This window comes from Mastigoproctus giganteus, chromosome 1 (genome assembly GCF_048544385.1).
Source record: "Mastigoproctus giganteus isolate SK-2022 chromosome 1, ASM4854438v1, whole genome shotgun sequence".
NCBI lineage: Eukaryota > Metazoa > Arthropoda > Arachnida > Uropygi > Thelyphonidae > Mastigoproctus > Mastigoproctus giganteus.
The window spans coordinates 215333479-215359790 of NC_143575.1; the positions used below are offsets into that span (position 1 = coordinate 215333479).

The following is a 26312-nucleotide window of genomic DNA, read 5'->3' on the forward strand; positions in this document are numbered from 1 at the left end:
TGACCATGCATCCACACACAGTAGAAAGAACCAGCAAAAATCAGACATGTGTAGAAGGAAATGAAACTCCTGTTTATCTCCCTCAGCATGTAAAATGCCACAAAAGTTCCTTTCTATAAAATGTTTGAATGTGTCTTTGTTACACCTTGGTTGAAGGAAAGATTAAGATGTAAAACATTAAGTGGTAACATTAAGATGTGAAAACAGATTCTGAAAATTTTTGTGTGCTATATTTTAAACATTTTGTGTAAAATCAGTTGTGTACTATTCCACAAAAACTTCCACATCCATCTATATATTTCATAATTTTTTTGTAATCCATTTACAATTGATTGGCATGTGACCTTGAGTACTGGATGATGCTATTTTAGGGTTGAGTATAAAGCTATATATATATATATATGGTGCTGAGTTACTAATTTAACATAGAAAAATATAGAAATAAATGCAGTAAGACCCCCATATCTGCGGGGGATACTTTCCAAGATGTACCGTGGATGGCTGAAACCACAGATATAAGCGAACACCTACTGACACCATATATAACATGATTTTCTTGTACATACGAAGGTGGTTCAATAACTCGTACATAATAATGTTAGTCGGTTGTCTGTCTCGTAAGTATAATAAAGTTTAATTGATAAATTAAACACACGTTAAGACATTACCAACATTAAATATGGTAATAATAAAGTACAGCAGACTCGATTTACCGGGACACTTCATGACTCCAAATTAAAAAAAAAAAAAATCAAACGGAAATCATAAAATTCAAGTAATAACTAGAATAGGTATAAACAGATATTTTGCAAGTTGTAAATAAGCGACAAGAACCGGTGTTATAAGTCATCATTGTGAGATTAGTGTACCTATTATTTTGCAACACCCGCTGGCTTCACATCTACCGCTCAAAAAAAAAAAAGAGACCAAATGTTTAGTTTGATTTATTGTGTCGTGTTGATTGTTGTGTTCTGTTGCACTGCAAAAGGACAGATTTTGTCTCGTTATGTCAGGAATGTCGGGTTTTTTATATATATATTAACTTATTTATTTATTATTATTTTTTTTGTTTATAAATCGCAAAAATGATGGGCAAACGCAGGAGTTGTGCTTTGAAATTAAACAAAAAACTTGAAATTATTCAAAAGTTCAAAAATGTATTGGACAATGTCGCATATGGTCTGGACCCCAACATTATAATGGTTCGTTAGAGATTTAACGGATGCACCATTTTCGAACTTTTGAATAATTTCAAGTTTTTGTTTAATTTCAAAGCACAACTCCTGCGTTTGCCCATCATTTTCGCGATTTATAAACAAAAAAAAAAAATAATAATAGTTAATATATATATATATATATATATATATATAAATCCAACGTCGAAAAAAAAAATCCGACATTCCTGACATAACGAGACAAAATCTGTCCTTTTGCAGTGCAACGGAACACAACAATCAACACGACACACTAAATCAAACTAAACATTTGGTCTCTTTTTTTTTTTTTTTTTTTTTTTGAATCAGCCGATACGGGGGCACAACTATACCTCAAGACACATGTTTAATGTAATTTAACTGAAGCTGTTCTGATAGAAATTTCAGTAGTAGTACAGAAAGAAACAGTGGTAATTATACATGTTCTCAAAATTGTTATGTTAATTTCTGAGTGATGAGAAATTTTAGTTTCTCATCAGAATAATTTAAAATAGAATAATCTAAGATTTCTCTTTTAAGGTATGGTTAATTAGTCATATATGAGATGTGGCTACAAAGTAACAAGAAGAAGTTTTCCAGGCACTGAAAATTATCCACCTAAGTGAATAATTTTCTCATCTCAATCATGGATTTTAATATTCTTTCTATTTACTGAATAAATAATTTAATTGCACACAAAGTAATGTATGAATAAAAATAATGAACACTTTTTCCAAATAGAGTTTATCCATACTCAGTGAGGGTTTTTCTCTTCCTCTAATTTTCAAAATTTTGATCACCTGAGATATGCTTTTTCATAACACTTATTGTATATGTATTTGAAATATTAGTTGGTATGTTACATCAGTAATTAAAAATTAAAAATAAAATTAAATTAAAATTAAAATTACATCAAAATTAAAAATAATAAAAACATAATTTGAAAGTGAAAACTCCAACTCACTATAAGGAAATTTTATTTTAGCTCCACATTTAGCTACTCAACCCCTAGACAGGTCGTTATTGGAAACTCCAACTCCATTGAAACCTCCTGACAAGCCACCACCGCCACCACCACCAGCAGCTTCCCCAAGGCCTCCCTCTACACCTGAAAATATAGATAAAGAACATACCTCTACTTCTAAGCAAGTAGAATCAGGTATATGTTTAATTTTTTCTGATAGGAATCATAATTTTAAAGGTCAAATATCATAATATAACAAATAGCATATATATTTATATTCTCCAGAAATGATCTCTTAATAATTCATTATAATAATAAACTTTACTAAATTTGTTGAAAGAAAGCTGTTATGTGGTTGTTAATAAAGAATTAATGCGAAGTAAGAATGTCACTAATCAAACCACATGAATTGTATTAATGTTATGGATAACCTTTAGTTCCAAGGTTGAAATGACAATAAAAAGATTGGAAACCTAAAATACTGCAACTTACCTCCTATCTGGTTATATGTTAATGAATGAGATTAATTAAAATGAGGTGTAGATATTAAAAACTAGTCAAAATTAAATTGCAAAGAACAAAGTGCACCTTACTCAGTGCTTGTCATATGGATTTCACTATATAAAATCACTGTTGAACCAAGAGTTTGAACAGGGAACTTTCAAAACCCTCCTATTTTGAGCAAATTTTAGACAACAGATCTGATATCAATGCTGTTTTAACTTTCCTGAAAAAGATTCAATGCTGTGACTGAATTTGACTGAATAATCTATGACTGAATTTGGGATTGGGAATGAGATTAGAAGAACCAAGTCGTAGGTTTTCAAGCTTTTGCAAATGGGGATAAGTATTTTGGAAATTTTTACCATATTCTTTTTGATTAACATATTAAATTGTGTTTTACAAAGATATTAAATAGGCTTAGTAGCATTCGTTAGCTTATTTTTTAAATTGAACGAGTGATTTTTGTAAGTTACGACTCACTGCTCCTAGTGCTACTGTATCGGTGTTTTGGTGCGAATATCATAGAACATAACCAGTGGTTCAGAAGAATAGTCGGGTTTTGATTGTGATAAGTAAGTAGTTTGAAGGTTTTAATCACTTGTTGACCATATATATTTTGTATTTAGCTAAGGATATAACTAATTTAACATTGTTAAATTATGTTATGGTAACTTGCTGTTACGGTTACAATAGCGTAAGATGTAATGTAAGAACTAGATCGTGTAATATGTATCACTGCATTAGCTCAGTGTAGTATTGTCAGTTAAATTTATTAACCTTATTAATTTTCATTGTTAATAAGATTAAATAGTTCAATTAAATAGTATTAAACAGAAAACATGCTCCAGACTAGAGCAGAAAAACAACAAGCACAAAGTAGTGGGAGAGCTGTGGCTTGGGGAGGATCTGACGAGGGCGATACTCCAATGCAGCACAGCTAAAAAAAATGTGCAACTTGTGGAATGTATGCGGATCTTTCTGGAACAGCACATGATCTAGCCAAGGAGGATGTCTTTGTGTGTGTGCTAGGTGCAGTGTGTCAAAAAATTAGGTGCCAACTCAGTGTTCTGATGGGCATCTATGAGAGTTTGAAGAGTAGGGTAGATGCCCTCAAAGGAATTAAAATGGCAAGCCGGTTATTGTCAATGACTCTAATTTCAGGGATAGGAAATATATTGTGCAAAAACGGTATGTGGAATAGGACCAGGTATATCTGCCAGGGGCAGAAGTTGATGATGATGTTGTAGAGCATATATCTTTTTAAAGATGCAAAGGGCAATATTGTTGTACATGTTGGCACTAATGACATTAAGAGTAGGAGATCTGCAGACTTACATAACAAGTATAGGTCAACGTACAGCCCTGGATTAATTGTGAAAGGCTCATGGGGTAGAATTTTTCTCAGTGTTGTCTGTGCTTGTTAACAGGAGTGACTGCTTCTACAGGTATGAGATACACTTAAATAGAAAGGGTACAATAATATTTACCGGTGCTATCGAGGCAGTGTTAGGCATGTCGGAAAACTGCTAGCTTGGGGGGATTCACAGACTAAACGATTAACAGTACCTGCAGGCTGACGTGAAAGTGATTCTTGCACTGCTTCTATTGGAATGAGCAGCAGGCTTGGAAAGCAAGGTGCTAGGGATTTCAAGGACTGTTAGGAGTCATCATGGAAAAAGTAAGTAAATGGGCTTGTTAGGGTAACTAAGAGTAAGAACAGGTGCACATATACTTGCATGTACACCAATGTTAGGAGTTTAGTAAATAAATTTGATGAATTTGAGTTGCTAGTCAAGACATCAAAGGCAATTATTGTTGGGATATCAGAGACGTGGTGTCACACAAATATAAGGAATGCAGAATTTGAATTTGGGGAGTACAGTGTGTACAGATAGGAAAGGAGGAGGGATTATACTCTTAGTTAAGAACACATAAAATCTAAGGAAATGCATCCAGTTGACATGGATGTTCACTTAAATGTTGAGACTGTTTGATGTGACATAAGCACCGGGAAAGAAAAATTAAGAGTAGGAGTGTGTTATAGGCCTAATGACTCTGATGAGTACAATGAAAAATTGTACAGAGAAATAGATTGGGCTAGTAAATCAGAATGTCTTATAATGTGGGTTTGTCACTCGCACACTAGCAAGTTTGTTGATTCATTGGATAATTGTTTTCTACAGCAGCATATTCAAGAGGCAACCAGAGGGAGTGATACTCTTGATCTGGTTATCAGCAATAATTATTCATGCATTACGAATAAAGAAACCACTGGCAATGATCACGGTGTACCGATGTGGGATTTACTCAAAGAAGTAACTACCATTAAGGGTAAAGGGAAGGGTTTTTGATTTCTTAAAAAGGTGACTACATTGGTCTCAGACAGTTTATAAATTCTGTACAATGGACTACCTGATGATGTTACCAACAGCAAATTCTAAATAGGAAACATTCAAGGAACTAATCTTCGAAGCTACTAGACTTTTTGTCCCAACTAAGAAATATTTTTCAAGGTTTAGGCCTAAATGGATGTCAGATGAACTAATGAAACTTGTGGCAGAGAAGAAAAATGCATGGGATATGTATAAATTATCGTATGATACAGAAGACTATGGTAGATATCAGCTAGTCTGTAATCACGTCATAAAGAGGGTAGGCAATGAAAGGCAGATTATGAGAAATCTTTGGCAGAGGATGCCAAGAAGAATATCAAAGATTGCTTTACTTATGGTAAAGTCTAGAAGAAAGTGGACAAATTAGATTGGTCCCCTTGATATTGATGGTTTGATTATTGATGATCCTGCTGAGTTAGCTGACAAACTGAATGAGTATTTTTCATCTACATTCACACATGAGCAATTCTGGATGGAAGTGGAGGCCAGAAGCTTATTAAACTCTATCAGGGAGCTAAATGATTTTATAATTACTGAGAGCAAAGTGAAGGAGAAATTCTTGAAGTTGAACATAAGAAAAGCACCTGAGGTGTGATGGTATCTACCCAGTTATATTAAAGGAGGCAGCAAAAGAAGTAAGCAAACCCTTAGCCATAATTATGAAGGCTTCCTTGGACTCAGGGGAGGTCCCCATGTACTGAAGATGTGCAAATGTTTCCCCGATCCACAAAGAGGGATCAAAGCATAACATGAGTAATTACAGACCTGTGAGTTTAACTTCTGTTCCAAGGAAAATAATGCAGTCACTGGTTAAAAAAGCACTGCAGGATCATCTAGACAAGACTTCAGTTATAGTTTGGATATAGCATGGGTTTGTTAAGGGCAAGTCTTGTCTGATCAATTTGACTGGATACTATGATGTGGTCACAAAGGAACTGGATGCAAAGAATAATTTTGATATCACATACTTGGATCTTAGGAAGGCTTTTGATCCTGTTGCACAGGAAAACTACTTTTCAAATTGGAGCAGTATGGCATTCAGGGGAAATTGCTGATAGAGATAAAGGGATTGTTGAGTGGGAGAAGTTAGAGAGTGGTAATCAGTGGACTCCTCTCTTTGTGGAGACATGTTATTAGTGTAGTCCCCATGGATTCGGTGTTGGGCCCATTGCTATTTTCTATATTTATCAGTTGTATTGACAAAGGTGTACCGGGGTTAATGTCCAAGTTTGCATACAATACAAAAGTTGGCAGGGTTGTTAATGACAATAAAGACAGTATGCTACTGCAGCAGGATCTAGAAAAGTTGGGCAGATTGGCGGAGGTGGCAACTGAAGTTTAACATTGACAAATGCAAAGTGCTGCATATGGGTAGTAGTAACCCCATAGTAACATACTAACTGTGCGGTACTACACTCGGGTATTTGTGCAGTCAAATATGAATTTTTTTTTTGAGCAGTGCAGACAGGCTGCAAGAGTAACTCATTGTCTTGTCAGTGATTTATGGGAATATTTCTTGCAGGGATAAAGAGGTGATTATCCCCTTGTAGCCGACCGGGCTAGCCGGGTGGGTAAAGTGCCTGCCTGGCAACCCAAAGGTCGCGGGTTCGAATCGCGCCTCGGGCTTGGATCAAAGTACTGCAAAAACCTTGGGAGGCGCATTATGGCCACAGAAGCCAATGTGCCAACAACTACCAAAAAAAAAAAAAAAAAATCCCCTTGTATAAGGCAATGGTCAGGCCACACCTTGGGTGCTGCATACAGGTCTGGAGGCCTCATCTAGGATGTAGAGTTTCTGGAACGAGTACAGAAAAGGACAACAAGGTTGTTGAACGAAACAAAGGGTTGCTGTTATTAAGAAAGGCTTATGTTCTGTAAGTTGCAGCATTTGGAGACTAGGCATCTTCAAGGTGATCTGATTGAGGTGTATAAGTCCTTCAATCCCATCAGCATTGAGCGTAGAGTTTCTGGAACGAGTACAGAAAAGGACAACAAGGTTGTTGAACGAAACAAAGGGTTGCTGTTATTAAGAAAGGCTTATGTTCTGTAAGTTGCAGCATTTGGAGACTAGGCATCTTCGAGGTGATCTGATTGAGGTGTATAAGTCCTTCAATCCCATCAGCATTGAGCTTTGATCAAGCTCAGTGCTGATGGGATTCTTACTCTTTTTCAGATTATGAACCTTAAAGGGAATAAATTCAAATCGAGGAAAGACAACTGTAGAATAGGTTAGTGTAAATTTGTCTTTAGCCAGTGGGTGGTTGTTTGCTGGAACAAACTTCCATCTGTTATACAGCTTAAATGAGTTTAGTTTAAAGCAGAACTAGACAAATATTTGTAGTGAATGGATGGATGAAATGTTTTTTTTTTCTGGCTTAAGATACATAAGCGTGCTTTCTTGCATCATTTGTGCTCTACTAATGCTAATTTGATGATAAATTCTATGTAACGCACAAATCTTACTTTCAGTGACACCTCTGCCATTTGTTTGGTGCATAATGACCTTCAATTTTGTACTGTAAAACCTCTGATAACAACAACCATCTCAATCATGACAGAAGGTTTAGATCAATTTAATTTCTTTGTACTTAAGTGAATTGCCACTGTTCCACATTCCAAGCTATTTTAATTTTTTTCCCTTATTCTTTGTTATTGTTCTCTTAGTGAACTTTTATATATCAAATCTTTTGCACATGTCTGCCTGGTGCTCACCTGAATCCAGAATGTCAAATTTAGTTTTTAATGACAAGCTTTTCTGATGACTTCACTTTTTTTCATTATTAGCACTTCCTGACTGATTTGATTGCTTTGAGGCTATTTATTTTTAAAATCTTACGGCAGCGAGAGGATCAGAGTGGAAGCAGAGGGCGCTAAGAATCTCTGGGTATGACCAGGCTGCCACGCACGGAAACTGAACTTGGCCTGTTACAACTTAAGATCGCTCATTGGTGAAGACAGGATATTAGAGCTGGAAAAGGAATTAGAAAATGTGAATTGGAATATCATCGGTTTGGCTGAAACAAGAAGAAGAAATGAATCATAAGTTTATCAAGTGGAAATCTGCTGTACATCAATGGAAACAGTGAAAGGAGTGAAGGTGGAGTTGGCTTTCTGGTGCATAAATATAAAAAAAACGACATTTTGGAATTCAAAAGTACATCACCAAGGGTTTCAAGACTACTAATCAGGATTTCTAAGAGGTATAAGCTAAAGGTTATAATGATTTATGCACTAACATCGAGCCAAAATGATGAAGAGGTTGAAGAAATGTACACCAAAAAATAGTCTTCTAGATGAACAGAAAACTCACTACATTATCATTATGGGAGATTTCAATGCTAAGGTTGGAAAGAGACAAAACAGTGCAGAAAGGGGAACTATAGGAAAGTTTGAAATTGGTGAAAGACTTGTGGAATTTGCAGAATCTCGAGGAATGTCAGTAATGAACACTCTTTTCAAGAAAAGGGTGAACAAAAAGTGGACATGGAAGAGTCCATGGATTAACAACTAATGAAATTGACTTCATTCTCACTAACAGAAGATATATCATGAATGATGTTACTGTCCTGAACAAGGCAAATGTTGGAAGTGATCACAGAATGGTAAGATGCACACTTGATATAGATGTAAGAAAAGAAAGGAAAAAACTGACTCGAGTAAATAATACCAAGGTTTTTGAGATAACAGAAGAGGAGAAAAAGCAGTATGTACTGGAACTTAAGAGCAAGTTTGAGCTTCTGCAGACTGCTCAGGGCCAAGGTATCAATGAGGATTATTACAACTTTAACTTTCTGAAAGTGATAAAGCCCAAGAAACCTATAGGTAAAAAGAAATCCCAAAGAAGAAAAAATTAGTAAAGAAACACTTGTCATGGTGAACCAAAGATGACAAATGAAGAGCAAGAAAAACACTGACAGGGAGAAAATTGAGTATACTGAGTTATGCAAAGCCATTAGAAAGAGACTCAGAGTGAACATAAGAAAATTAAACACAAGAAAGTAGAACAAGCATTAAGGATAAACAAAGGATTTAAATCAACAGTAATACAGAAAGACAAATGATACTGAAACTGAAGAATACTGATGGTGTACTTATAAATAGCAGAGATGCTGCTCAAGCTTGCCTTTTTGCATTGTATGCCTCAACTAATGCTAATGTGTGACATCATTGTCATCACCGCCAAATGTAATTATTCATTATTCATGAATTGCATCTATTTCTATGCACTGCATGCTATCATTATGCTTATTTGCTTGCAATTGTCTGATAACATCATGTTTCTTGCTTCTTGACATTGAAATATCACATTTATAAATGGCAAATTAGAGAAACGTGTTACCAAAAAAAATTGTACAATTATCTCCTGCTATAGTGCAGTTCATTCAGCACTTGTTCACTACAGACCTTTATTATTTTTTTGTAGGAGATGCTAATCTCCTCTGTGTCATAAGAAAGGGAACACATTTTTGGTGGTTCTAATTAACTGAAATTTATTGAAAAGTTGTTTATAAACTTTTAAAAACTGTTATACAGTAAAAGTCCGAAAATCCGGACTGCTCGGGGATTGGGTCGATCTGGATTTTCCAGAATTTCAGGCAGTCCTTTTAAAATTTAAATTTACATTGGTATAAAGAAGAGATGACCAGGTAAAATTTGACAGTTTATTCATCTGCATATACAGCATGCTTCATTTATTGAAACAAGTAGTTTTAAAGAAAAATAAAGTTAACACCTTATTCCTTTGTAACCACCTGATGCGGTTATAAAGGAACTGGATGCAAAAAGTAATTTTGATATCATATATTTGGATTTCAGGAAAGCTTTTGACACTGTTGCGCATGGAAGACTATTGTACAAATTGGAGCAGAATGTTCTACAATGGATAAAAGGGTGGTAGAGTGGGAGAAGACAGAGGGTGGTAATTAATTGGTGCTGCTCTTCGTGGATTAACATTATTAGTGGAGTCCAACAGGGTTCAGTGTTTGGTCCTTTGTTGTTTTGTATATTTATCAATGATATTGATGAAGGTATATCAGGCTTAGTGTTGAAGTTTGTAGATGATACAAAGGTTGGCAGGGTTGTTAATGACAGTAATGGCAGTGTGCTACTGCAACAGGATCTAGATAATTTGGGCAGATGGGCTAAGAAGTGGCAACTGAAGTTTAACCTTGACAAATGCAAAGTACTGCATATGGGTAGAAGTAACCCCAGAGAAACGTACCGTGTGGTACTACACTTAAGGTGGTAGAAAATGAAAAAGACCTGGGAGTAATTGTGCAGTCAGATGCGAAGTTTTCTGAGCAATGCAGACAGGCTGCCAGGGCAGGTCATGGGGTTTTGTCAATGATATATAGGAATTTTGTTAGCAGGCAAAAGGAGGTGATTGTACCTCTGTATAAGGCAATGGTCAGGTCACGCCTTGAGTACTGCGTACAGGTCTGGATGCCTCATTTTAGGAAGGATGTAGATATGCTTGAGCGTGTACAGAGAAGGACAACAAGATTGGTGAGAGGAATGAAGGGATCCTCTTACCAAGAGAGGCTTAAGTTCTGCAAATTGCAGTGGCTGGAGACTAGGCACCTGCGCGGTGATCTGATTGAGGTGTATAAGGCCTTGAATGGGTTGAGCACGCTGAATTCTGATGGGATCCTTCCACTTGTTCAAATTACGAACCTAAGGGGGCATAAATTCAAATTAAGAAAAGACAGAGGTAGAATAGATGTGCGGAAATTTGCCTTTAGCCAGCAGGTGGTTAATTGCTGGAACAAACTTCCATCTGTCGTTGTGGAAGTTGATAGGTTAAATAAATTTAAGGAGGAACTGGACAGGCATTTGGATCGAATGGTGTGTTTTTTTTTTTTTTTTTTGGTTGATGCTGCATAAGCTCATACACTTGCTTTCTTACATCACATGCCACTACTACTACCTGACAAAGATGTAAGCATAAAAATTTTCAACACAAAAAAAAAAAAAATAAAATAAATAGTGTGTAATGCTTAAAATCATGTTTAAAAATGAACAGTGTAAAAGAAAAAACAGTATATAAATGAAAGCAGAAGATACATATTTTATATAAATTAATTATTTATTTTAGTTTATTAACGAAACATTTTCATATAAAATACAAAGTTTGAAAAACAAACAAATATTTATTCATTCTTTTCTGCGATTTCTGTTGCATCTGTTGCTTTCTTTAAATACTTTCGTATATCATCTTGTTTATGACTTTGTAATATCTTTTGTGATAAAATTATTATGCACTACATGCATGACGTCCTGAAGACAATATAAAAAATTTAATAATTGTTTCAGTGGACTTTTCTGCAGTAGCCCAAGATATCTTTTCTTCTTCAACTTTGTCGTTTTTTTCACCAGATTTTTCTGAATAATTCTCTTCTATCTTATCAGCAGTTATTCTTTGAATAATTTCTTGATCAGTTGTTGTTGGTGTTGTTATGGGAGTTTAAAGGTGCATAAGCTACTATTGGCTATAATGCGCCTTCTTGATCAGTGAAAGTCACTGCAACTTCAACATCATCTTCAAAGCATATCCACTCTTCTGTGCCATCAGCATTAAGTTTGAGTAGAGAGTTGGCTTCTGTACATAATTTAACAGTTTCCATCGGTTCTTTCACTTCAGATGGCTTCAGCTTTATGTGAAATCCTTCAAAATCTTTGTTTCGATCAGATTGTAGATCTGCAAACATCACGTTTGGCCATAATTTTCCCCACGCTCTTAAAAGAGTTACAGGCTTGAGTGTGTTCCATGCAGTCGCGAGTGAAAATGTTGCATCTTTGATTGTAAAACTGCATGGAAATTCTGAAGGGCCGACTTCCTTATGCTTCATTTTTTTCTCATAAAATCATTTTTATAGTGACATTTAAAGTTCCTAATGTCTCCTTGATCCATGGGTTGAATTACTGGTGTTACGTTTGGTGGCAAGTAACATTCAAAAATATTTCTGCAATCAGACACTAATTTTGATTCATGCAGTTGGGCCCTACAGTTGTCGAGAAGTAGCAGGCATTTTGTATTTGCAGGTTTCCCCAATTTTCTCAAGTTCTGGCGAACTGATGGAACAAAATCATGAACAAACTAATTCTGAAATATATCTTTGTCCATCCAAGCATTCTTTTGGGCTTTATAGGTCGCAAGTAAGTGCACAATTCCTTTAAAGGCCCGTGGGCGCTGAAGTTTACCAATCACCAAAAGCTTAATTTTATGCTGACCTGAAGCATTAGTACACATAAGAACGGTTACTGTTTCCTTATTAAGCTTAAACCCTGTTGCATTTCGTTCTTGGTTTCCAGCCAAAGTTTTTGTGGGCAAACACTTCCAGTAAACCATTGTTTCATCAGCATCATAAATTTGATTGGCTGTAAGGTCGTGGTTAGATACAATTTTTTCAAATGTTGCACTGTATTCTGTTGCTGCTTGCATATCAGCCGACTGTCTTTCTCCAGCAATATTTTACTATCTAATACCATGACAAATCTTGAAATTCCTAAGCCATGCATCACTAAATGTGCACTCTGATTCAATGTTCATTTGCTCCTTAAAAAAACCTTGTTTTGGCAATAAGCATCAGCCCAGGCCGACCGGGCTAGCTGGGTGGGTAAAGCGCCTGCCTGGCAACCCAAAGGTCGCGGGTTCGAATCCCGCCTCGGGCTTGGATCAAAGTACTGCAAAAAACCTTGGGAGGTGCACTATGGCCACAGAAGCCGATGCGCCAATAACTACCCCAAAAAAAAAAAAAAAAAAGCATCAGCCCAGAAATTGCCATATCTTCCGACCATTCATACAACATTTTATCTAGATTCTCTAATTTTGGCCGATGTAAACTTTTTCTCTCAGCAGTTTTATTGTAAGGCTGTGAATTCTAGAATTTTATTCTTTGCCTTTTTTTATATCATAAATTGTAGACTTTCCCACATTGTATGTGTCCATTAAAACAGTATTGCTCACGTCACTTTCAAGTTTCTTAATTATTTCAAGTTTGTTACTCAGTTTCAATGTGTTCTTTCTCTTCACACCATGAAGTTTATCTATTTTAGGAGCCATTATTATGGGCTTGTAAATACGTATGCTGTCTATGGTAAATGGAAATAGTAGGACAAAAATTATAGCACTGCCACGGTTTGATTGCTCATTTCAAAATGGCGACTGTGAGCTCGCTTATTGTCGCTGGGCAACTGTGGCACTCACGCATGCGCGCGCGCACACACACACACACACACACACACACACACACACACACACACAAACAAAAGTCTGCTAAATTTAAAAAGTTTAAATTTTCAAAAATTCCAGATTCTTGGGTGGTTCGGATTTTTGGCATCCGGATTTTCTGACTTTTACTGTATATGTAACAGGGCTACAACAATTTAGCAGCACACCATGGAGTAGCACCACTCAGCAATGCTGGTCTCAGTTTAATTTTTTTTTCCAGTAATATTTTCTGTGGTTACATTTTTCTTTATCTCCCAACATCCTTTGAGTGCAGTTTTCACCTTGGGAAAAAGGAAGAAGTCTGTTGGTGCTAGATTAGGGGAGTAGGGTGAATGGTTGATCTGTACAATGTGATGTTTCTTCAGAAATGTCCTTACAACAAGTGCAGAATGGGCAGGGCATTGTTGTGCAACAAGAAACCAGCTGTCTTTTTCTCAAATTTGTGGCCCCACCCAGGAAATGTGCTTCAGTAGTCTTTGAAGCACCTATAAGTAGAGCACAGCATTGAATCACACCCTGTTTGTCAAAAATGATGATCAGCATCAACTTGATCCTGGACATCTGTAAACAAATCTTCTTGTGGCTTGGTAATGATTTTGAAGTCCACTGCTTGCTCTGATGCTTTGTCTCTGGCCATAATGAAACACCCAACACTCATCTCCAGTAACAATACAGTTGAGGAAATTAGGATCGTCTTGGCAAGTCTGGATGAAGACTTCACATGATCAAACTCTTTGTGGCTTCAGCACATATGTGAGGCTGTGTGGCACAAATTTTGCAGAGACCTTCCTCTACTTTAAATCTTCATTCAGAAATTGAAGAATCATTTCCTTATTCAAATTCAACTCATTGGCCATCATTCTGAGTGTCAAAGGATGCCAAAGGCTACAAAAGGCTACAAAATCTCAGACTTTTGCAACTCTATCCTCATATTGTGTGATTGATGTATGCCCACTTCTTGGATCATCACAAACATCCTCATGTCCACCTTTGAACTGCTTATAACATTCAAACACGCTGGTACGACCTGATGTTTCAGCACCACAAACCATTATTAATATTTCCCAATTTGAAGCAAAATTTGATATTTGTCATTACTCCATTTCCAGATTGTGACACGGAATGTTAACACTAATAATGAAACTGGTTGTTACTAGCAACCTGTCAGCTTACTAGATAGTCTCTATATCACCATCTGTTGGAGGAAGTTTGATTCGGTTTATTTTCAGACTAATTTAAATTTATGAAATTTATATGCCACACTTTATATGATGTCAAAATTATTTTTTGCAAAATGTGTTAATTTTGCAAATTATTTTATCCTTTGTTACCGTATTGTAATATCCATGGTATGGCCACAGTATAACTGCACCCTTGTGGGTAGCACAATTGGTAGAATTGCTATCTCCCCACAAAATTCAAACTCAGGTCTTTTCGACACTGAGTGGAAAAGACCTGAGTTTGAATTCTATCAATGGCATGAAGAATTTTTATAGGCCTTTTTCACAGTGTGGCTGAATTAGTTGGTCTCAGGCAACGGTAGCAAGGTTTTTTCTCCCAAAAACTCGGGTTTTTCATCCAGCAAACAAAATCAACCACAGAAGAACAGCAATTTGCTGACATTATATATAACACAATATAGTCATTGATGTGCCTAAAAAATCTTATAACCCCTATAGCAGTATAATTGCATTACTTTTTTAACCAGTGACTTCATTATTTTTCCTGCAACAGAAGTTAAGTTAACAGGTCTGTAATTACTCATTAGATCCCATCTGCCCCAAGTGCCTTATTTATGTTTAGGTTCAACCATTTCTTTTCCACTTTCCTCTTGATTATTGCAAAATCATTTAGCTCCCTGTTAGAGTTTGATAAGCTGCCGTCATCCCTTCCCTAAAGTATTCCTTATGTGTGAATTTCAAATTAACTATTTGGTTTGTTAACAACTGAGCAAGGTCATCAACAGTTAAACCATCATCAAGTAGACAATGCATCTGTTTCCCATTGGATGAATTTGTTGGGGGTGGGGAGGCAGTTGCTATGACACCAGGATACTACTTTCTGCCACAGTGGTATTGACAGTTTCATTGACCACTGTGTCGAGTTCATAGTGCTGAACAAGTATAGTAACTATTTTGAAAAAGAGTTTTTTAAGGTTGTGCATTTTTCAACATCAGACGTTGAATTCTTCATTTATTTGAAAGGAATCCACATATATGATTGCATTTGATTTGCTTACATTAACCTTATACCATTTTCTTTCAGTAGTATGCAAACAGGTGAAATGATGATGCCATGGCACTTTTATCATTAAACTTCCATAACAGTAACAGCAATATTAAGTTTCAGAAAATTGCTGCATATTTTGTTAAAGAAAATGAATGAATGATAAGGCTGTTTATTTTATCAAGTTTCTCTTAGAAATTGAATTTTTTAATATATATATATATATATATATATATATTTTTTTTTTATAATTATAGATAATCATACTGAGAACACTAATAACAGTGGTAGTAGTGGAATTCCTTCTGCTAATAGCAATACCCAAGATCCTTGGGACCAAGAAGACGAACAGCAACCACCAGCATTAGTCATATATATGGTGGAGCCGTTTGCATATGGTAATGCTGGTAGTGAGCTCTTCAGATTAGCCAGCCTTGGTTTGATGCGCTGCTACATCCAAATGTTAAGGTTCCTACCTGAACAGGTTCAGAATACTATTCAATTGCAGGTAATTTATATATAATTTAGTCTCTTTTTTGGAGGGGGCGGCCATAAAACTAATGTAGACAATTTATTAGTTTTCATATTTATACAATTGTGTCACTTCCCTGAAACAGCCTAGTGATAGTGTAATTAGAATGAAACTTGTCACTTTTTTAGCACATTTAACAAAAGCATTATAAAAATGAAACCTAGAGAGAAGCATATTACATGTAATGCTATATCAAATTATAGTGACATCTTGTACTGTTGCTAATTTTAACATAATATTCAGATTAGCAAATTCTTCTGGTAACTTAGTAAAATTAGTTAAAAATTAAAATGTAAATTGTGAAACAATTCTAAAAATATTTTTTAAGAATGTTAGCTGTAAGTGGTTAATTGATAGAACCAGCATCTAGAGTAGCAGAAAGAAAATAATTATAACACTATCAAAAAATAATAATAATAAATTAGGAAATAGTATTAGTGTTGGTAGTGGCAAATGATGCAAACTTATATAGCATCAGCAAAAAAAAAAAAAAAAAACCTTCACACATCACCCATTCATCCCCTACAAATTTATTCAAACAATCCACTTCCACAGCAACAACAGATGGAAGTTTATGTAATCAACCACCTGAAAACAAAATGAAAGCTGAAAACAAACTTCCACATATTTATCCTGCAACAATCGTCCCTCATTTTGAATTTATGCTCCCTCACGTGTAGTGTGAACAAGTGGAAAATTGCCACAGTATGGACCTTGCACAATACATTCAAAGCCTTAAACACCTCAGTCAGATTACCTCTAAGGAGGTACCTAGTCTCCAGAAGCTGCAATTTGCAGAACTGAAGACTTCCTTGGTAAGCGTATCCTTTTGTTCCTCTCGCCAATCATTCTCTGCACACATTCCAGCAGCTCTACATCCTTCCTAAAATGAGGCCTCCAGAACCTGTATGCAGTACTCAAGGTGTGACCTGACCATTGCTTTGTACAATCAGATAGTCACCTTCTTTCAAAATTCCTGTATATCACTGATATACAGGAATGTCATGGTAGTGTATCTGCACTGTTCAGAGAATTTCATATCTGATTAAAAAATTACCTCAGACCCTTTTTATTTTTCATCATCCTGCATGTAGCACCACATATTTGGTACATTAATCTGGTATTACTGTTCTCCATACGAAGTACCTTGCATTTAGTAGTAGTAGTAGTGGCATGTGATGCAAGAAAGCAAGTGTATGAGCTTTTTTTTTTTTTTTTTTTTAATGAAACCCCCAAACACAAAAGGTATCAAAACCTATAGTACTTAGTACCGTGCATGGGTTGAAGGAGAAGTATGGCAGGAGGGGGATGCCGGAAACTTTGCTCTGGAGACCAAATATGGGTTTCACCACTTCAAGCCTCCAATAAGCAAAGTGGTGGTATTTCACCGGTTGATGAAAGTCATCTACCACCTAAAAAAAAATCACACCATTCCCTCCAAATGCCTGTCCAGTTTCTCCTTAAATTTATTTAACCTATCAACTTCCAGCAATTAACCATCCACTGGCTAAAGGCAAATTTCCGTACATCTATTCTACCTCTGTCTTTTCTTAATTTGAATTTATGCCCCCTTAGGTTTGTAATCTGAACAAGTGGAAGGATCCCATCAGAATTCAGCATCCTCAACCCATTCAAGGCCTTATACACCTCAATCAGATCACCGTGCAGGTGCCTAGTCTCCAGCCACTGCAATTTGCAAAACTTAAGCCTCTCTTGGTAAGAGAATCCCTTCATTCCCCTCACCAATCTTGTTGTCCTCTCTGTACACGCTGAAACAAATCTACATCCTTCCTAAAATGAGGCCTCCAGACCTATACGCAGTACTCAAGGCGTGGCCTGACCATTGCCTTATACAGAAGGACAATCACCTCCTTTTGCCTGCTAACAAAATTCCTATATATCATTGACAAAACCCCATGACCTGCCCTGGCAGCCTGTCTGAATTTCTCAGAAAACTTCATATCTGACTGCACAATTACTCCCAGGTCTTTTTCATTTTCTACCACCTTAAGTGTAGTTCCACACAGTTGGTACGTTTCTCTGGGGTTACTTCTACCCATATGCAGTATTTTGCATTTGTCAAGGTTATAATTTCAGTTGCCACTTCTTAGCCCATCTGCCCAAATTATCTAGATCCTGTTGCAGTAGCACACTGCCATTACTGTCATTAACAACCCTGCCAACCTTTGTATCATCTACAATCTTCGACACTAAACCTGATATACCTTCATCAATATCATTGATAAATATACAAAACAACAGAGGACCCAACACCGAACTCTGTGGGACTCCACTAATAACATTAGTCCACGAAGAGCAGAACCCATTAATTACCACCCTCTGTCTTCTCCCACTCTACCATCCTTTTATCCATTGTAGAAACTTACCCTTAATACCATTCTGCTCCAATTTGTACATTAGTCTTCCATGCACAAGTGTCAAAAGCTTTCCTGAAATCCAAATATATGATATCAAAATTATTTTTTGCATCCAGTTCCTTTGTAACCACATTTCTTGATATTAAGCTTCAATTGGTACTTCTCAGCCCACATACCTAATTTTTCTAGATCTTGTTGCAGGCATTTTAAATTCCACTGTCGGAATAGATAAAACAACCACACCCATATGATACAATAATGGCTACAAAAATTTTTATCATCCCTTTGAAGTAATCATTCCATTAGAATCCTTCTATACGTGTTAAATTATAATCACCAGAAGGCATCATTTCATTAACCTGTCCATAAAGGCATCCACCTAGTAGTACATGCCATTATCTTCTGTTCAACAGTGGTATTGTGTACAAAGTAGTTAACCATGAGGTAGAAAAGTGTAATCATTTCTCTTGGTAGAGAGGACTCTTGATCTGATTATCAGTAGTGATTCTTCATGCATTAAGAATCTGCAGATAAAGAAACCACTAGGTGACAGTGATCACAGTGTGCTGAAGTGGGATTTACTCAAAGAGGTAACTACCATCAGCGTTAAAGGGAAGGGTTTTTGCTTTCGTAAAGTTGACTACAGTGGTCTGAGACAGTGTTTAAATTCTATATGGTGGGACCAATTGATAATGTTACCAACAGCAAATTCAAAATGAGAGGCATTCAAAGAATTAATCTTGGAAGCTACTAGACTTTAAATACAAACTAAGAAATATTGTTCAAAGGATTAAGTAGTTCATTAGTTCATCTGACATCCTAAATGGATGTCAGATTAACTAATGAGACATGTGGCAGAGAAGAAAAAATGCATGGGATACATATAAATTAATGGGTGACATGAAAGGCTATGATAGATGTTGTTGTTGTTGTTGTTATTTGGTTTTTAGGAGCATTAGCAACTAAGGCCATATTGCTCCGGGATATGCGGTGGTCATTCCTGACCTTTCCGCATCCTCCGTATTTGGTGGTGACGGGCTCGAACCCCGGTTTAATCAAGAAGCGTGTGCTAGGCTATGATAGATATAAGCTGGTCTGTAATGAAGTCACAAAGGAGATTAGGCAGGCAAAAGCAGATTATGAGAACTCTTTGGCAAATGATGTAAAGAAAAACAGCGAAGAGTTCTTTACCTATGTAAACTCTAGAATGAGAGGGATGAATCAGATTGGTCTACTGGATATTGATGGTTCTACTGTTGATGATCCTGCTCAGGTGGCTAACAAACTAAATGAGTATTTTGCATCTACATTCACACATGAGGAGTTATTCATGGAGGGAAATGCCAGAGATGAATTAAACTCTGGCAGTGAGCTAGATGATTTCGTAATAACCGAGTAGAAAGTGGAGGAGAAATTGCTGAATATAAACATAAAAAAGGCACCCGTGGTGGATAGGATCTGTCCAGTTATATTAAAGCAGGCACCAAAGGAAGTAAGCAAACCCTTAGCCATAATTATGAGAGCTTCCTTGGACTTGGGGGAGGTAGCCATGGACTGGAGATGTGCAAATGTCACTCCAATTCACAAAGGAGGATCAAAGACTGACACAAGTAATTATAGATCTGCAAGTTTAACTTCTGTTCAAGTAAAATTAATGGAGGCACTGGTTAAAGAAGCACTGCAGGATCATCTAGAGAAGACTTCAGTTATAGCTCGGACACAGCATGGTTTTGTTAAGGGAAAGCCTTGCCTGACCAATTTGATTGGATACTATGATGTGATCAACAAAGGAATATATGATATCTAAATATATGATATCATATATTTGGATCTTAGAAAGACTTTTGGTACTGTTGCATATGGAAGACTGCTGCACAAATTGGAGCAGTGTGGCATTGGAGGCAAATTGCTGCTATGGATAAATTGATAGTTGTTGTTGTTTTTTTTTTTTTTTTTGTTTTTAGGAGCGTTAGCAACTAAGGCCATATTGCTCCAGGAATATGCGGTGGTCATTCCCTGACCTTTCTGCATCCTCTGTATTTGGTGGTGACGAAAGGGATATTTGAGTGGGAGAAGACAGAGTGGTAAACAATGGACATTACTCTTCATGGACTAAGGTTATTAGTGGAATCTCTCAGGGTTCAGTGTTGGGTTCATTGTTGTTTTCTGTATTTATAAATGATATTGATGATGGTATATCAGGCTTAATGTGCAAGTTTGCAGACAATACAAAGATTGGCAGAGTTGTTAAGGACACAACAGGATCTAGAAAAGTTGAGCAGATAGGCTGAGAGGTGGCAAATGAAGGTTAACATTGACAAATGTAAAGTACTACATACGTAAAGCAGTAACCCTAGAGTAACATATCAACTCTGTGGTACTACACTGACAGTGGTAGAGAATGAAAAGGACCTTTGGGTAATTGTGCAGGCAGATATGAAGTTTTCTGAGCAGTGCAGATGGACTGCAAGAGTAGCTCATGATGTCTTTTTGTCAATGATATACAGGAATTTTTCTAGCAGAGATAAGCGGGTAATTATCCCCTTGTATGAGGCAATGAGTACTGTATACAGATCTGGAGGCCTCATTTGAAGAATGAGGTAGAGCTGTTGGAACAAGTACAGAGAGGGGCAACAAGATTAGTGAATGGAACGAGGGGTTGCTCTTACGAAGAAAGGCTTAAGTTTTGCAGATTACGGTGTCTGGAGACTAGGCACCTGTGAGGTGAAATGATTGAGGTGTATAAAGCCTGTAATGGTTAGAGCATGCTCAGTGCTGATGGGATTCTTCCTCTTGCTCAGAATAATCACCTGAGAGGGCATAAATTCAAATTGAGGAAAGACAGTTGTAGGATAGATGTGCGGAAGTTTGCCTTTAGCCAGCGGGTAGTTGATAGGTGGAACAGACTTCCATCTTTTGTCGTGAAAGTGTGATACTGTAAATAAATTGAAGGCTGAGCTGGACAAGTATTTGGAATTAACGCAGGGGTGAAATGGGAGTGGTTTTTTTTTTGGCCGATTCTGCATAAGCTTCCTTACTTGCATCGTATGCCTCTACTAATGGTAGAGACATACGGTGAATACTAATGCTAATCCTCCTATATGTGTTAAATTATAATCACCAGAAGGCATCATTTCATTAACCTGTCCATAAAGGCATCATTTCATTAACCTGTCCATAAAGGCATCATTTCATTAACCTGTCCATAAAGGCATCCACCTAGTAGTAGTTGTACATGCCATTATCTTCTGTTCAGAAGTGGTATTGTGTACTAAGTAGTTAATCGTGGGGTAAAAAAAAGTGTAATCATTGCTCTTGGTAGAGAGGACTTTTCTTGTCAATATTTTAACTTCTTCACCCTGCACTGTATGTTAACTGCAGGTTGGAAAATTCATTCTGGACTTTAATTCCCGTTTTGTCCAGTATATATATGTGGTCTGGCACTTTGCAGTTATTCTGTGGCAGAATGGGAGGGATTGTTATTTTCCTGAGGCATGTGTCTTCTCCGTCTCTTGGGTGGAATATCATGGGATGGTATAGATTTGTACATAGCCCATTGTGGATAGTTTTGTCAAAGGGCAACCAATGGAATCTTATCTCTGAGTCTTCTCAGTGTATGATTAATGAAACTTACCAGCTGTGGGTTAGCAGATAAGAATTAACATGGAGCACACATAGGACTTGATTGAATAAGCCAGGTAAGATGGAAATCTTCCTTTCCAGCATCCTTTGTCTCTTGGGAAAGTTACTTGCCCATTCTTCCTCAGCAGAATAGCAAGTCACTTTTCCAAGGACTGGATTGGTTATCTGGTCCAAAGCAGTCTATGCCGCATCATGCGTCTTCTGATCTAGTTGGCACAGAGGATGAAGGCATATTAGGTTACTGGGTTGTTATCCAACACGCAAGAGTTTCTTTCTCTGACAGGAATAGCTGTTTTTTGGAACATGAGTGAATATGTTTTTCTTTGTGATGCTTGTTATCATTCAAATGGAACTTACTTTCGTGCATTAAAAGAAATGTCTATTTTTGTTTGTGAATTTTATTTGCTGGGGGTTCTGATTTAGCTGATGCCACACTTTTAATGAGTTCATTGAGTATTGATCATCTAAGTTTATCAGGTTATGTGACTTCGTGCCCTCCAATGTGTTTCTTAGAAGAAGAAGGAGTAAGCTTTCTGAAGAGTGGGCATGTTTCAGTTTATTAAACTGACAACTGTGACTTTTCATAGGATTCTATTGGGTCTCAGCTTTGGTATGGTGTGGGTCTTTGAGGGTCCATCCGCTCAAAGGTGATACGGAATCCACAAATTTTTTTAAAAATTTTTAATTAATTTATTTTAATACTAATAATATCAATATTATCTTTTTTTTTCTAATGGGTTTTTTTCCAATTCCATGATGTGTATTGGTACCAGTTGCTGGGGTGCTTGTTGTGTCAGCTCAAGGATCTCTCTGATGGACAGGTGTTCAGGGTCGCGGCTTTCTGGAATTGCATGTAAATGTCTCTGCAAGGCCCATTACTGCTATGTTCTTATTGAGGCTCTTTGGCACCATGCTGATGGTTGACATTGTGATCATGATGGTCATTACTTGTTCCATATGTCACACTTCTTTAATTTCCTGTCTTAGGTCTGTGTACTTCCTAATCTTTTCCTTATAAGTTTTCTGAAGGTTGCTGGTATTGAACGCCACTGTGCCAATCAGGGAGGTAGCCATTTCTTTCTTGTTGATGAGGGTTATGTCTGGTCTGTTGTGCAGGATCGTCTTGTCCATTATTATAAAATAAAATTTAAATAAATTTTCTGTTTATACTCTGGGACGACAAAACAGTCAGAGGAATTCACAAGATAGACAGAATACAAGAAACAGCACTGTATTTAGCAGTCACGGACTTGAGCTCCGGTCACTCAAGGCACGTGTACTTATGCTCCTGCATAAGTACACGTGGCCCCGAGTGCCAAGCGATAGTTCCCAAGCGATCTTTCTAGTGCGATTTTCTAGCGATTTTCCTAGGGCGAGTACTAGTGCTTGAATAATCCCTCCACCGCTCACAACGTTACTGCTTCCCTCGCTGAGCAACGTCACTGCTTTACCGCTAGCAACGTTACTGCTAACCCCGCTTGCAACGTCACTGCTATCGCTAGCAACGTACTGCTCTCTTCTTCTGCTGATCGCTTGGTCACTGGTTGGCACCGCTCCTGCCTCCACGTGGCGGGGTCGGTAACCTGGGAGAAGGAATTCCCTCTTCCAGGGCTGAAAGGAGCAACGATGGATTGTGATGCATATCCACCGCTAGAACCCACGGGTTCCAGACCTGTCAACTCTGATTCAGAGCATGACTTGAATCGTCCGAAGAGACAGCGGACTGAAAAACAGAGTGCAGATATGCCAGCATTTCTAATAATGCACTCATTATCCACACAACTTGTAGGCAAGTTATCGCCATTTCTAATACAGAAATGTTTAGAATCGGTTGTTGGATCTCCTAAAATGGTGAAGCGTCTTCAATCTGGAGACCTTCTAATTGAAGCTTCAAAGCCAAGCCATTCAGAAAAATTGTTAAAATTGACAACTTTTAACAACATTCCAGTGTCAGTTACGCCACATAACACCCTGAACACCTCTAAAGGCGTCATCAGCGAATGGGACTTACTAAATGTCTCTGAACAAGAAATAATACAAGAGCTTAGTGAACAAAAAGTGACTCATGCACGGAGAATCATGACTAAAAAAGATGGCAACCTACTACCAACCAGGTCCATCATTTTAACTTTCAGTACTCCGACTCTTCCATCTTGTGTCAAAGCAGGTTACCTAAATTGTAAGATATGTCCTTACATCCCAAACCCCATTCGCTGCTTTAAATGTCAAAAGTACGGTCATTCTCAAACAGCATGCCGAGGCGATGCTGTGTGTCCTCTTTGTGGTTCCAAGGAGCATTCTCAAGAAGACTGTACAGTTTCCACTCCTATCTGTCCAAACTGTAAGGAAAACCACCCTGCATTTTCTAAAGCATGTGACCTTTGGAAAACAGGAAAAAAAATCCAGAAATATAAAGTTGAACATAAAGTCACTTACCCTGAAGCAAGAAAGCAAGTGCTACTAACCATTCCTAGCCGATCATACGCATCTGTTACTAGAACCAGCCGCTCAGCTGCAACTCAAACAGATGTGTCCATAGAACCGAGAATTTCCTTTGCCACCTGGGCTAAAACTGTTTTATCATGCAATAAGAAACCTACAGTCAACGAAACCAGCAATACGCCGATCAGCATCCCAACTGATGCTATCTCAACTTTATCCGAAACAACAAAATCAACTACCGTTGAAAATCAGAAAAAGGTGAAGCCACGAAATATCAACATGGAAACAGATGTCCAATCAGAGGATGACGACACAGTACTAGAGTTACATGCTAGTGATATCATGGATACAGGACGCCCAATCTTTCCCAGAAATGAAAAACCAAAACCAAGCAGACAGAAACCTCAGAAAAAACAGTCAGATCAATCTTCCTCAAACAAATCCAACCAATGAATAAATTCCTACAATGGAACTGTCGAGGATTACGCAGTAATATAGACGACCTCAGTGATTTACTCACTCAAACTAATGCAGTAGGTGCGTGCTTACAAGAAACATTTTTATCACCACACGCTTCGGTCAAAATCAAAAACTATACTATGTTTAGGCGAGACAGGGTTTCTAACTCTCCTGCTCGTGGTGGGGTAGCTATACTTGTGAAAGCTACAATTACCTCAAGACATCTCCAACTAAATACCTCCTTAGAAGTTGTAGCAGTCCGGATAGCAATGGGAATATCGTTATCACTTGCATCCATCTATATATCACCGAATTATCCTTGCTCCCAGACTGAACTGGACAGTCTCATTACGCAACTTCCACCTCCCGTCTGTTTACTTGGTGATTTCAATGGTCACCATCCATTGTGGGGATCCTCCACCATGGATGGTAGAGGCAAACTAATCGAAACATTCCTGGATAACCATAACCTGACTCTTTTAAACTCTGGTTCTCCAACTCATATTCAACTACCTGCTGGTACTACATCCGCCATAGACCTATCCATCTGTTCAGCATCTCTTTTTCCAAGCATGGAATGGTTAGTGCTAAATGATCCATTCCACAGTGACCATTTCCCTATCATCAGTTCAATACAAACACAGGTCATGTCATACCCTAAACGCCGTATTTCTTGGAACTTCCAAAAAGCAGACTGGAAAACCTATTCCAGTTGTGTTATATTTGAAAAGCAATATGTAGAGCAACAGAATCTTGATAACGTAACTGACCACATTACTAGCCAAGTATTATCTGCAGCAGAAATTTCCATTCCAAAATCTAACCTGCACAAGAGTGTACACCAAAATCAGTGGTGGAATGAAGAATGCTCCAAAGCAAAGCGTGATAAAAACCGAGCTTGGAATCACTTTCGTAAATTCCCAACTACCGCCAACCTAATTGTTTACAAAAAACTCAGAGCTAAAGCGAGACAGATTAGAAAAAAAGCAAAACATGAATCCTGGACTAACTTCGCCTCATCCATTACCAAAAATACTGACACTCGAATTATTTGGAATAAAATACGAGCACTCAATGGGAAATTTCTACCGTTGCAATCACCAATAATACAATGGAATGGGCAGGAATTAACTTCCCCTAATGATATTGCAAATGCGCTATCAGAGTCTTTTTATGACATTTCCGCCTCATCCTCTTATGTGACATCCTTTCAACGCATTAAAACTAGTGAAGAACGTCAAAAATTAAATTTTCAAACTAGACTCTCACTCCCTTATAACCAGCCTTTTACTTTAGTCGAGCTGAAGGAATGCTTAAGCAAATCGTCAAATAGTGCAGCAGGACCAGAC

General features: G+C 37.4%; 1 protein-coding gene across 1 annotated transcript in view; it reads left to right on the top strand.

Moving 5' to 3' along the window:
• The window catches only part of skd (mediator complex subunit skuld), a 505637-nt gene that overhangs the window by 367523 nt on the left and 111802 nt on the right, over nucleotides 1-26312 (top strand). The window contains exons 19-20 of the mRNA XM_090376037.1: nucleotides 2179-2352; nucleotides 15768-16018. Coding sequence (XP_090232163.1) covers nucleotides 2179-2352; nucleotides 15768-16018 — 425 coding nt within the window. The remainder of the gene's footprint in view (nucleotides 1-2178; nucleotides 2353-15767; nucleotides 16019-26312) is intronic.